Source organism: Rhinolophus sinicus, chromosome X (genome assembly GCF_036562045.2).
Source record: "Rhinolophus sinicus isolate RSC01 chromosome X, ASM3656204v1, whole genome shotgun sequence".
In the NCBI taxonomy this organism is placed as follows: Eukaryota; Metazoa; Chordata; class Mammalia; order Chiroptera; family Rhinolophidae; genus Rhinolophus; species Rhinolophus sinicus.
Genome location: NC_133768.1, coordinates 86,671,853 through 86,686,042, shown reverse-complemented (window position 1 = coordinate 86,686,042; position 14,190 = coordinate 86,671,853). Strand labels below are relative to the sequence as shown.

At 39.1% G+C, this 14,190-nt stretch overlaps 1 protein-coding gene across 13 annotated transcripts in view; it reads left to right on the top strand.

Moving 5' to 3' along the window:
* Nucleotides 1-14,190, top strand: part of TENM1 (teneurin transmembrane protein 1) — a 1,181,603-nt gene that overhangs the window by 838,377 nt on the left and 329,036 nt on the right. For 12 of the 13 annotated variants that reach the window (XM_074324280.1, XM_074324286.1, XM_074324287.1 and 9 more), the window contains one exon: nt 5,422-5,622. The exons of the other annotated variant lie outside the window; for it this stretch is intronic. In XM_074324280.1, coding sequence (XP_074180381.1) covers nt 5,422-5,622 — 201 coding nt within the window. The remainder of the gene's footprint in view (nt 1-5,421; nt 5,623-14,190) is intronic. 13 annotated transcript variants of the gene reach the window in all.

Here is a 14,190-nt window from a genome sequence, read left to right as displayed (position 1 = left end):
TTCGCTGCATCCCAAAAATGTTGGTAGGATGTATTTTCATTGTAATTTGTTTCTATGTATCTTTTGATCTCTCCTCTAACTTCTTCATCGACCCAGTCGTGGTTTAAAAGTATGTTGTTTAATCTCCATGTATTTGTGTTTTTTCCCCGCTTTCTTTCTGCAGTTGATATCCAATTTCAAAGCCTTCTGATCAGAGAATATGCTTGGTATAATTTCAATCTTCTTAAATTTGTTGAGACTGGTTTTATGTCCCAATATATGGTCTATCCTTGAGAATGTTCCATGTACACTAGAAAAGAATGTATAGTCTGATGTTTTAGGATGAAGTGCTCCATATATGTCAATTACGTCCATTTCATCTAATGTGTCATTTAGGGCTACTATTTCGTTACTTATTTTCTGTTTGGATGATCTATCCATAGCTGTCAGTGATGTATTTAAGTCCCCTAGTATAATTGTGTTTTGGTCAATTTCTCCCTTTAGTTCTGTTTGTAGTTGCTTGGTGTATTTCGGTGCTCCCTGACTGGGGGCATAAATATTGATGACTGTTATGTCTTCTTGTTGTACAGTCCCCTTCACCATTATGAAATGTCCATCTTTGTCTCTTGTTATCTTTTTCACCTTGAAGTCTGTTTCATCTGATATCATTATGGCTACACCTGATTTTCTCTGGGTACCAGTTGCTTGGAGTGTCAATTTCCACCCTTTCACTTTGAGTCTATGCTTGTCTTTTTAGGTGAGATATCTCTTGGAGACAGCATATGGTTGGGTTAATTTTTTGATCCAATCTGCTACTCTGTGCCTTTTTATTGGTGAGTTCAGTCCATTTACATTTACAGTGATTATTGATATGTGAGGATTTCCTGTCATTCTATTTTCAGTTTTCTGGTAAGGCTGTGTCTCCATTGTTTGTTTGCATTTTCGTTGTTGTCTATTATTTCTGTGTGGTGGTATTCTATGACGTTTCCCTCTGTTTCTTCTTTTATAACAGTATATATTTCAGTTCTGGATTTTTTTTTGAGTGGTTACCCTTAAGTTTATGTAAAAGAAAGTTTGATATTTAGAGTATTCCATTTTCTTCAGCACGCTTACTTTTCTACATTTCCATATTCCGGTTCAGGCCTTTACTCTCCCCCTTTTTATGTTTCGGTTCCACAAATTGTCCCTGTTGATGGTGGTCGAATAGCCTCCTTTAGTATTTCTTGTAGTGCAGGTCGTGTGTTAGAAAATTTCCTCAGCTTCTGTATGTCTGGAAAGGTCTTTATTCCTCCTTCATATCTAAAGGATATCTTTGCTGGATATATTATTCTTGGCTCATGATTTCTCTCTTTCAATAGTTTGAATATTTGGTTCCACTCCCTCCTGGCTTGTAGAGTTTCTGCTGAAAAATCTGATGATGATCTAATGGGCTTTCCTTTGTAAGTTACCGTCTTCTTTTCCCTGGCTGCCTTGAGGATTCTTTCTTTGTCGTTGATTTTAGACAGCTTCAATACAATGTGCCTTGGAGAAGGCCTGTTGGGATTGAGGTAACTAGGTGTTCTATTTGCTTCTTGGATTCGAGGGTCCAGTTCTGTCCACAAATTTGGGAAGTTCTCATCGACAATTTGTTTGAATATATTCTCTGTTCCCTTCTCTCTTTCTTCTCCTTCTGGTATGCCCATTATTCTTATATTGCTCTTTCTGATGGAGTCAGAAAGTTCTTGTAGAGTTCTTTCATTTCTTTTAAGTCTCAAGTCTCTTTCTTCTTCCATCTGTGTCATTTCCAGGTTTCTATCTTCGATGTCACTGATTCTTTCCTCCATCTGGTCAACTCTACTACCTAAGCTGGTTATTTCATTCTTAATTTCTTCTATTGAGTTCTTAATCTCCAGAAATTCTATTTGGTTCTTTTTTAAAATTTCAATCTCTTTCGTAAAATGCTCATGCTGTTCTTTGATTGAGTTTCTGAGTTCATTTAACTGCCTATCTGTGTTTTCTTGTATCTCGTTGAGTTTTTTCAGAACTGCAATCTTGAATTCTCTGTCATTTAAGTCACATATTTCTGTATCTTTAAGTGCCTTTTCTGGAGATTTTTCACTTTCTTTCTGAGCTATCTTGTTGCCTTGGTTATTCATGGCGATTACTGGTTTACTATTTCTCTTCCTAGACATCTACAGGAGTGACTTCTGCAACAGGTTGATAGGAAGCAGTCTTTCTTTTGTTTTCCAGTCCTTTTGGTAGAATGTTTTATTTTTTCTCCAACTGCAGCTTATTTTTCTTCTCCCACATGGTAGTGCTATGTTTTCTCTGCACTATTCCAACTTCTCACACAGTGGGGGGATTCCCTGGGAGACGGGCTTCTCCTCTGTCAATAGTTCTTCTAGGTCACAGGGTGCAGTGTCCCGGTGGGTATACGGAGAGCTTTTGATGTTCCAAAGCTCTTCCATTTCCTGATTCAGAGCCCGTATATTTCAGCAGTTGTTTTTACTCCTGCAGGGATCCGCCCAGATAGGTGGGGTCAGGGGCGGGGTGAGTTGTGAGAGGTGGCCCAGAGCAATGGCGGCGACCACCACCACAGCCGGTCCTGCTTCCACAGCTCCCTCCCCTTTGCCGGAACTAGTTGGGCTGCGAATTTGTGTCTGTGGTCCACAGTTCTCAGAACAGCAAATATTCTGTTCTTTTGATCTGACACTGCTACTGTTCCGCTTCTAGCACCGGGCAGGTGGGGGCGGGGCGAGCTCTGGGAGGGGAGGGAGGGGGCGGCTAGTCTCAGTGCCTAAGGCTCCGTTCTCTGCTCGGCAGTGCGGGCTTAAACCACCGTTTTCAGCCTCTTCCCTCAGTCCTTTCTCCGAGGTCTCTGCCGTGAGCGTTGGGTTCAACCGTGTTATATGCTGCCCCTCAGCCCTGTGGGCCATAAGCGGAGCCCTAGCAGTCTGAGTTCTTCCCTCTCCAGCAGCTGCGGTAGTTCAGGGGAGCAGCCACCCGTGGAGTTTTTGTTGTTCAATTCGTTGTAATTTCCAGGGGAGCCCCACAGAGGCTCACCTCATGCCGCCATTTTTCCGGAAGTCCCTACAGTTGTTTTTTATAGATGGCTCATTAAGACTATTACATAGCAGTCTAAAGGGTTTAATGTCATTCCATTCCATAAGCAAGCAAGAGTTTAGCTTTTCACCTCCCATTAACAGTAGTAGAATTGAGGTGTGAAGATTGTGTCTGTTCCAGTGAATGGCATTGGGCCTAGACAAGGCACCCGAGTTCCTGAGTTACTTTTGCAAATTGTTTTTATGGTGATCCGACTGTAATCATTATATTCAAGTTGTAATTTCAGATGTTCTAGGGACATACACATTCACCAAAAGAAAAATGGTGGTATCACAACATCTACCATGAAAAGCATTTAACCTAATTAATTTAGATCCTTCTAAATTAAATTATGTAAGCAGTTGAAAAAGGACTTAGCGCAAATTCGCATTGTAGGGGTCACTAAAACAAAACAAAACTGTAGAATAACCAAGATAGCTTAGAATACCACATTCAATGGTCTACATTTTTCAAATACAATAGAAAAAATGTTTTAAAGCAAACATATGGTGATAGAAGTAGAACAGACTCTGGGTGGTGAACACACAATGTGATATATAGCTGATGTGTTACAGAACTGTACACCTGAAATCTATGTAACTTTACTAACCATTGTCACCCTAATAAATTTAATTTAAAAAAAACAGACATCCCAGACCAGGAGCCCACAGACTAAACTGTGCTTTATTGGGTTCACATAGTGGTGGTGACAGTGATGATATTTTTGTCGTTTAGTGTGACTTATGTTCCACAATTTAAAAATAGAGACGTGTCACCTATAAATCTCCATTTCAAGCCTCTCATGAACAATTAGAAAATCTAGTAACTCTGGACTCATATTCCTACCTGGTGGCATTCAACTAGTGCCAAGTAGCAGCAGCTTCCCTTAAACTGGACACTTGCTCTCTCAGTTCACTCCCAACATACTTGGTTCCCTTTCATACTGTCCATCTCATTCATGTATGTCACCTGCCTTACCACTTCAGCCATATAACTGTACGCCTCTGATTCAAATATGACTTCCCTAGTCATTGAAGGTGACCTTTGAATAAAGTAAATTATATTAAGTTCAATGTTATTTATTAAAATTGTTATTATACTTTAAGATAACCAATGGCCTCCTTCTAAAACAACATTTTATACGTTAGGCATTTCCTCTCCTTCTAAATAATGAATGAACAAAATTATGTATGCCTTCTACCATTTAATTGCAGACCACACCCTAAAACAAGGCTCGACTTGCAAATGATGACAGATTGTATCAGTCTTTTTCCATTGCTGGGAAAGTCATTCAAAGCATACATCTGCATCCTGGTAAATTATTTTAGTCACATCTTATTTGTATGGGAAGACTAGAAATTTGGAAATCAACTTTCCTATTTTCCATGGAATGGTCATTCAGTTAAAAGCATAAAACAATTATCCCCAAGGCAACCATAGGAATCTACTTCCAACATAGTTTATACGTTTGTCCAAAAATATATGTGTGTCCAAAAATTATACACGTGTTCAAAAATTTCCAGATTCACAGAATCAGAAAATTGAATCTGTGATATTCTAAAACATTAGAAACTGTCAGTGTCTGATAGAAGGAGAAGCCACAAAGAAAGTAATTTTTAAGTCGGGTTTAAACTGTTGCACTTTCAGTGTTTCTAAGGAATAAATGAGATATTATAATAAATGTATTATGTTGTATGATTTCATGCAACAGCAGTCACTTCATTCAATACCTTGAATAATCCAAACTTAAAAATATATTAACTCCTCTAGACACATCAAGGAAAAGGCATTTCTGGGAACTATGATTCCAATTTCAGAAAGGCAAGGAATGACTTACCAAAACTTCTTGGGCTCTTTGGCAACGCCGAGGTATTCCTATTGAAAGGCCACATTGGTACACTCACCCATTTGTGTGGGAGTACTACACACTGCTAACAATTTCACACAATATATATGTACGGTTTCCTTATTTTCTAAATTTAGTATGCAACTGTTGTGATACCTTACCATATCTTTAAGTGTTAATAATCTTGTGGTTTGACCTGAGTCATATTATTGTCTAATTAAAAGCAGAAATGGTTGTAAGGGGGATCGAATATATGGTGATGGAAGGAGAACTGACTCTGGGTGATGAACACACAATGGGATTTATAGATGATGTAATACAGAATTGTACACCTGAAATCTATGTAATTTTACTAACAATTGTCACCCCAATAAATTTAATAAAATAAAATTAAGAAAAAAAAAGCAGAAATGGCATAATATTAGGAAATCAATGTATCTCAGTTTCATTATCCTCAGGTATACTGGCCACACCTGTTCACTTTTAACCTTTCCTCCCCTTTTTTGGGTCTTCAGAGGACTGCTTAGACCCAATGTGTTCCAGCCATGGCATCTGTGTGAAAGGAGAATGTCACTGTTCTACTGGTTGGGGAGGAATCAACTGTGAAACTCCACTTCCTATATGTCAAGAACAGTGCTCAGGCCATGGGACTTTTCTTCTAGACACTGGAATGTGCAACTGTGACCCCAAGTGGACAGGATCTGACTGCTCAACAGGTACATTGGAGTTATTCTCATTTCCTTCCTCCACTCCCATGTTCTCACTGGTCTTTGCCTTAAGGTAGTACTCCTTAAAGTCTGATCTGTATGCCTTTCATGGGTCATGAGGGGCTTTCAAGAATTTCCTAGGCTAGTATTTACTGGGTTTTTAAAACAACAGACTGCTGGGTTTTTAATCACACCTTTCATTGTCATACATCTATGCTAGGACTTCTGTCTTCATTCTATATTCTCTTATAGTTATTTTCTCCATTCCCAAGTCTCTCACTGTCAGTTCTATACAGATTATTTCAAATCTATGCTTACCCAAATTCAAATAATCCTTCATTTCCAACTATCTGCTGAATATTTCCACTGGGTGTCCCATCACTTGTACATACAACTTAGCCCAGGAAATCTCTCTACTCTATTTGTATATTACCATGTTGTTGCCCAATTACTCTTCTCATAACTGTGTTTTCATTTTTCTATTCCCTACTCTAACATCATCCACAGTTCACCATTCTCTATAAACTTGAAATATCCTGTTATTACAAGTGCAACACAAACTATTTTAAATCTCTATCTCCATCCTGTCTTTGACTTCTGCTTTCTGCATTAATCCCTCTTTCTGCTATAGTAATCTGTGTGCTGTTCTTAACCCCAATACATCATATGTCCACACTTTTCTCTATGCCCTTTCCTCAGCAAGGAATACTGTTACCTTCTCACCTGTGAAATTCCAACCCATCCCCCCAGACCAACTAAAGTTTTAGACATTCTATAAAACCTTTCCTGATCACATCAATAGGATCCTCTGAAATTCTATCGTGCTCATTGCTAGAGAGTAAAAAAAAGAATCATGATGTAGGTATTTGTATATGAGGTCAGACAATTAAGTTCACGAACTCATCCTAGAAAAAGTGCTACATGCCTCATCACTGAATATCACTATGGTCACGTTTGAAGTACTCCCCTTGGGAAGCTATGCACCAATGCCAGCATCTAATCCACCTTTCAAAGCAATTTTGAAACTCTTTTTTCTGGAATGGCCATCAGAGCTGTCATTGTATTACCCTTTATGTCCTGAATGTCATCAAAATGTCTTCCTTTCAATATTTCCTTTATCTTCTGGTAAAGAAAGAAGTCATGGGGGGGGGCACATCAGGAGAGTAGGAAGGGTGTTCAAATACAGCTATTTATTTACTGGCTAAAAATTCCCTCACAGACAGTGCCATGTGAGCTGGTGCACTGTCATGATTAGAGTTTCCGGGTGGGAAATCCTGCCCGTTCTCAGGAATGTTTTTCACATTCCCATTCCTGAATCCTGAGGTATAAACTGTTTTCTGTTCTCCACAATGAATTGTTTCCACAAAGTGACAGCGTGTACTACCAACCACCTAGGTTCAAGGAGCCGATTTTCCTGATTTCCCGACCAACTTTTCTTGGGATTTGGGAATGGGAAAGCGAGGAAAATTCAAGAGAATGGTCAGGAATTCTGCCTGGAAACCCTAGTCATGATGCAAGAGCCATGAACTGTTGGCAAAACGTTCAGATCATCTAACTTTTTCATGCAGCCGTTTCAGCACTTCCAAATAGTAAACGTAATTAACTGTCCAGTTGGTACAAATTCATAATGAATAATCCCTCTGATATCAGAAAACGGTTAGCAACATCATTGCAACAAGTTCATGAACTTAGTTGTCAGACCTCATACATTACTTGTTTTTCCTCCTACACTAAAAATAAGGGATCGTTCTTTTTTTAATTTTTTGCAACAAGCCTTTGCCTGTGAATTTTATTGATGTAAAATCACATGTGATAAGCAGGAGGTATAGGTACTCTTTCAGAGTTTTTGTACCACTGAATTAGCTCATGAGCTAAAAAGACCACAATCCTGTGCTGTAAAGAAACAGAAGAATCCTTCTGTTAAGAGAATGAATTCTAACGTAATAACTTCATTGTACAAAATTTTGTCACATCACATAGAAATAATGTGGGAGAGAGGATTGTATTTTACAATTTCAGAAAATGATTAAAATGCTAACGACAATGTGATAATAACTAAAATTCAGATCTTAAACATACTCCATTTATATAGTTAGCAAATATGTGTACCTACTATGTGCTTGGCATAGGAGATATAGTGGTAAACAAGATGAATGTGCTCCTTGCACAAAAGGAGCTTATTGTCTAGTGGAAGAGACACACTGAACAAGTTAGAAGAGGGTTACAAAAGGGAAGTGACTGGGCATCATGGGATCATATAGTATAGCTCTATGTTGATTATTAACTTACTAAATATTATTGAACACCTTCCATCTTTTCATGAGTCAGATATCATGGCCTAGAGTTTCAAGTTTAAAATAATAATGTTAACATTAATATTACTATTAGAGCACAAGTTTATATAACAATTATGTATTAAGCATAGTGTTGTACATATACGATGAGGTGTGATCAAAAAGTACAGTGAATGCTTACATAAAATAATATTACTAAAAGACACATTGCCATTAATCCCTCTCATCACTTCGAACACACTTATCGCATCATTCTTGCCACTTTCTGAAACAGTTCTGGAAGTCCTCTTTTGTGAGTGTCTTTAGTTGTGCTGTCATGGCTGCCTCGATATCCTGAATCATTTTGACTTTGGGGAAGAGCCAGAAGTCGGACGGTGACAGATCCTATGAATAAGGTGGATGAGGACACACTGTACTGTTTTTATTTGACAGAAATTGGTATATACCAGAAGCGATATATGACATGCAGGGTTGTCATGGTGGAGGATAATTTACGACACACTTTAAAACACACCTTCTCTCAACCATAGCTCACACACCACCTGACTGACTGCACTGAACATGTTGGAAATTGTCACACACTCTGTTACTGAGGTTCTACGTGCTGCTTCCCATATTGAATATCCCTGCCTTTCCATGGGATGGCACTCAGCAGCAGAAGCATTCACTGTATTTTGTGACCACAACGAAAAGGCTCTGTGTTACACATCGCTTCTGGTACAGCAATTTCTGTCAAATAAAAACATTATGGGGCCGGCCCGGTGGCTCAGGCGGTTGGAGTTCCATGCTCCTAACTCCGAAGGCTGCCGGTTCGATTCCCACATGGGCCAGTGGGCTCTCAACCACAAGGTTGCCAGTTCAACTCATCGAGTCCCGCAAGGGATGGTGGTCTCCGCCCCTTGCAAATAAGATTGAACACAGCACCTTGAGCTGAGCAGCCTCCCGGATGGCTCAGTTGGTTGGAGCGCGGGCTCTCAATTGCCAGTTCGATTCCTCGAGTCCCACAAGGGATGGTGGGCAGTGCCCCCTGCAACTAAGATTGAACACGGCACCTTGAGCTGAGCTGCCGCTGAGCTCCCAGATGGCTCAGTTGGTTGGAGCACGTCCTCTCAACCACAAGGTTGCCAGTTTGACTCCCGCAAGGGATGGTGGGCTGTGCCCCCTGCAACTAGAAAACGGCAACTGGACCTGGAGCTGAACTGCGCCCTCCACAACTAAGACTGAAAGGACAACAACTTGAAGCTGAACAGTACCCTCCACAACTAAGATTGAAAGGACAACAACTTGACTTGGAAAAAAAAAGTCCTGGAAGTACACACTGTTCCCCAATATAGTCCTGTTCCCCTTCCCCAATAAAAACAAAAAATAAAAAAATAAAAAAAAAAACATTATGGTGTGTCCTCATCCACCTTATTCACAGGATCTGGCACCTTGCGACTTCTGGCTCTTCCCCAAAGTCAAAATGATTCAAGACATCGAGGCAGCCACAACAGCGCAACTAAAGACACTTATAAAAGAGTACTTCCAGAATTGCTTCAGGAAGTGCCAAGAATGATAGGATAAGTGTATTTGAAGCAAGGGGGAGTATTTTGATGTATAATGTGTCTTTTTCTGTAATATTCTTTTTATTTAAACATGCACTGTATTGTTTGATCACACCTTGTATTCACTTAATCTTCACAATAACTCTATTATAATTACACCCGCTTTGTAAATGAGGAAACTGAAGCACAGGGAGGTTAAATAACTTGCCCAAAGTTACCTATATAACAAGTTTCAAAGTTAGAATTTGGAGTAAGTTATTCAGGCTTCACATTCTTTGCATTTAACCACTGCACTATACTGTCCTCTAGGAGCCCATCATCTAATTCATCATGTGTAAAAAAGTATTGGTGGACTATGTCCAGAGCCACAGACTGCAGAGCACAAAGAGGGAGCAGTAGGTTATTTCTGTGAAAAGAGGCCATACAGTCAGGCTAGACTTTAGAGAAATCTTAATACTTGAATGAACACTAGACAGATGATTACAGCAGATTCTTGAATATGCCATTTTGTTCAACGTAATTTTGTTATAATGTTGATGAGATGCAGAAGGTAGTTAAGTCTTGTTTATATCAATTAGCCTATGGTAAAATTGGTTTCTGTGTACATCATTTCACTTAAAGTAGCAGAACCTATCAACAACATTAAGTAAGGACTTACCATACATGTTTTTCAGGTAGACAAAAGAGGAAAGAACATTCCAGGCAGAAGGAGTAACTTAAAGAAATAGAGATGTAAGTCCAAATGAAACATTTGGAATCTTACAAGTCAATGGGTATAAGTGCAGTGTAAGAGTCCAGAAGAAGGTAAAATTGGAGAGATGGGCAGGAGCCAGACACTGGGAGTTTTATTTACACACCATGCTAAGGAATTGGCCTTTCCTGTTGACACAGTAAGAAGCCACTGAGTGGTTTATAACAAACTGCATTTAAGATGGACCACTTTGATGGCGACTAAGATGACCAATTAGAGATGGATGATATAGGGCCATAAAGGGCAAGTGCGATGTTATTACTGGAGTAAACCAGGAGTAAATGGTGAGGAGGACCTGAACTGAAACTGCAGTTGTGAGAACGGTGAAATGGAGACAGATCAGAAAAGCGTAGAATAGAGAAAGTAAGGAAACAGGAATAACTACTTTTGGTGGTTGGGAAAAAAGAAAGCACCACAAGCTGAGAGAGAAAAGCATAGATGGAAAAGCAGGTTTGGGGCAGGGGGACAGGACATGGTGAGTTCAGTTGTGGATGTGCTGAATTGAAGGTATCTACAGAAGATCCAGGTGAATATGTCCAGTGAAGGATTGATAGTCAAGATTGGAATTTATGGGAGAATTCTGAGCTGGATAAAAATAGTTGGGACATAATTTGGACCATAGGAAAGAACTTTCTTGTCCAGGAAAAGTGGAAAATGAGAATGAAGTCAGAACCCTAGAGAACACCAACATTTAATATATTTACCATGATAAGGTCCTTAACGTTGAATCAAAAATTTGCCTCTATATATGGCTTAATAAACACTTAGTGATTGAATAGTGATGCTGTGCCACACAATACCTTCCTCAAGCCACTCACATCCCTTATGTTGTCCTTCCTAATGCCTCAGAATTGTGTAAAATTTCAGATAATATACCACTCATCAGGTGCACAAATTCAAATATTTGTATTTCCAATGAATTGTCATTAAATTCAATGTATTGAGAGTTTATCTTTGCCCAGCTCACTCCTCCTTCTTAATACAAAAAGAAGACATGTATCAGTTCTGTCAGCAAAGAAGAAAATCACTCAGAAGGGGAGGAAAAGGCTAAATACGAACATCTTTCTACACTTGCTCTCCTTCCCTCTCTCTCAGATGAAGTACCTTAAACCTTATCCTACTCCACCCTCACTTCAAACCACGCTTACTCACCAATACAAACCAAATGACGAAGGGGAAAATCATAGCCCCACAGAAGATTACATCTCGAAGAAAGGGTAGAGATATCTAGTTCAGTGTTTCACAAATGTGATGGCTTCTAGTTCACCTGCCTTAACATCCCTAAGGAGTCCAATACACTGAGGCACAGAAAGGTTAAGCAGTTTGTCCTTGGGTGTGAGGGCCATCCCACCATTCTAACCTGCTCATTTAATTGTTCATTTACCAAACATTTATTAAACCCCTATTATGTCCCTGTCAGCATGTCAGGCAATGGGATATTTTATGATGAAACCGATCTATAGTTGAGGAGACAATTGTGAATAAATATATAGAATATCTTTCACCAAGTCCTATAAAAGGGAGAGAGATGCAATATTCAGGGTGTATTTAACAATACCTAAAGGTCTAAGAATTAGTCACAAAAGACTTCACAGATCATGAAGGGCCCTATATGCCATATGTAGGAGTTTGGACTTCATCCTGAGGACAATAGAAAAGCCATAGAAGGGGTTTAAAGAGATTAGCATTATGACTGTTTGCATTTTAGAAAGATCACTCTGAAAATGGTTTGGAGAATAGAATGGAAAATGATGAATACGTGATATAAGGGAATTTAAGTACAGATGGAGAAGAAAGGACAGACATGAGGAAATAGGACTTGGTTACTGTGTAAGTGTAAGGGGAGGCAGGAATTTTCACTCATTCTATGATTTCTACACTGCTAGATTGGATGAATAGTAACACACCGCTAACGGAGATATGAAATACTCATCTATTAAACAAATTTTCATTGAGCAACTACTATGTGCCATGTGCTCGGCTCTTGGAATACATCAGTGAGGAAAGCAATGCTTCCTGCACTTGTGGAGTTTACAGTGTGTAGGGAGGGACAGATGGTAAACAACAAGCAAGAAATATACAAGTTTCTGAAACACAAGGAAACTGAGGGCAAGAAAGGTTAAATAACTTGTCCAAGGCCATAGACCTGGCTAGTTGCAAGTTGCAAACCTCCAAGTAGAAACTCTGTCTGTTGATTTTTTTTCCACGTGTAACTTTTTTTCAGTCCTCCACCTTCAGCCCCACCAAAAGAAGAAGAAAGAGTTAGACAAGGAGCTGGAACTCAGGTAGATAGATTAGTTTACTGAAACTGGAAAGTCCAAGGAGATGAAGGACATCAAATGTCAAGTGCATGAATGACACATGTTTGTCCAGAGATCCTGGACTAAAGCCACCCATTCATCCATTCTGGACCCAATAGAAAAGGAACACTCGAAGCATCTCTTGTTCAAAGAAGCATAAGGATAGATAGGTATGACCCAAAACTCAGCAGCCTCTCAGGCTACATACAAGCTTCCTAATAAAACTACCAACTTGAAAAAGGGGAAGGAAATGCTTTCCAAATAATCTCCAGTGTCATGGTAGAAACAGTCCTTCTCTGATTTTTAAGCTCCACAAATATTTTCCCACAGAGCATATTTAACAATCAAGATGATGTCACTGTGCAGTCTTTTAATTGAGTGTGCTCAGTACTGGAAACAATTTAACATCTGATTTTTATAATGGATCATATCATTTCAAAGGTGGATATGCTCTTTGCCATTGATCATTTCCTTCCCCTAAGCACATGAAGCTTAGCTGTTAGCATGTTGACTGTGTTGCTCTGATACTAAGGGGACTGCAGTGAATGGTTTACTGATTATTTTCAGACTGTTTTGTAGGTACATAGAGTATTGTCAGTTGCACTGAATTGATATAGGCTTCTTTAACCTGATGGTCTCATGGTACTTCACAAAGGTTAACTCATTAGCCTATAAAAAAAACCTCAAGAGGAATACAATAGAAGCTTGTTACGACGTGGTTTAGATTTGGATATACCACAGGTCAAATTATATTCCTTTAAAATGTCCTGAAATCTCAGTAATTCATTTAACCTATACTAAGGATATTGGCCCGAACCTCTAATATGAGCATTGTAAACCACATCTACTATATTTCTTTCATAAAATCTGGTTTCACTTAGTCACATAGACTTTGAGGAGAAACATTAAAGCAAAGTTTAGAACTTTGTACTCCTCTCTTCTTGATGAAACTTCTTCTGAGATCTATTGTTATTCACAGATGACTGACTGTGAAATTCATAGAAGGTAAGCATTCGTAGAGAGAATTCTTGCCCTTCTCTACCGTGATCTCCTCATATTATATCGTACCTTTCAAATGGATTAATCAACCAGAGAGATATGAAACATTAGGTCCATTGTTATTTCTGAACATCTTATTTGCTATACAACAGAAATCATGAGGTACTATCATTGTGTAGCCGATCTAAGCAAGATTAGTTCCTGAAGCTCCCATAAGGCTGTTATAAGGATATTTGTTTTCAGGCCATTCTATGACAAATGGCTATCTTATCTGTACCTCAGAGAGATGACTCTGTGTGTGTGTGTGTGCGTGCGCGCGTGTTCACAGCACAGTGACCTTGCGTAACTCACTTAGCTTCTTTGAGTCTCAGCTGCCTCATTTTGAAATGGTAGATTAGCCAAATGGCCCTTGAGGCCCCTTCCAACACTGAGACACTGATCTATGATTCTTGCTCCTGTATATTGAGCTGTTGACACTGATTATGAATGGCTCATATAAACAGTCCATAAACTCTCTTAACTCCATATCATTTATGGTGAGAAAATATTCATTATAAATAGTTTTGTTTTCATTATAAAGACATCCACACTTTGATATATAGACCATGTTGTTTGAGAATTTACCACTCTTTATAGAGATATACATGCACACACGTAAACATGTGTGTATGTGTGTGTGTGTATATATA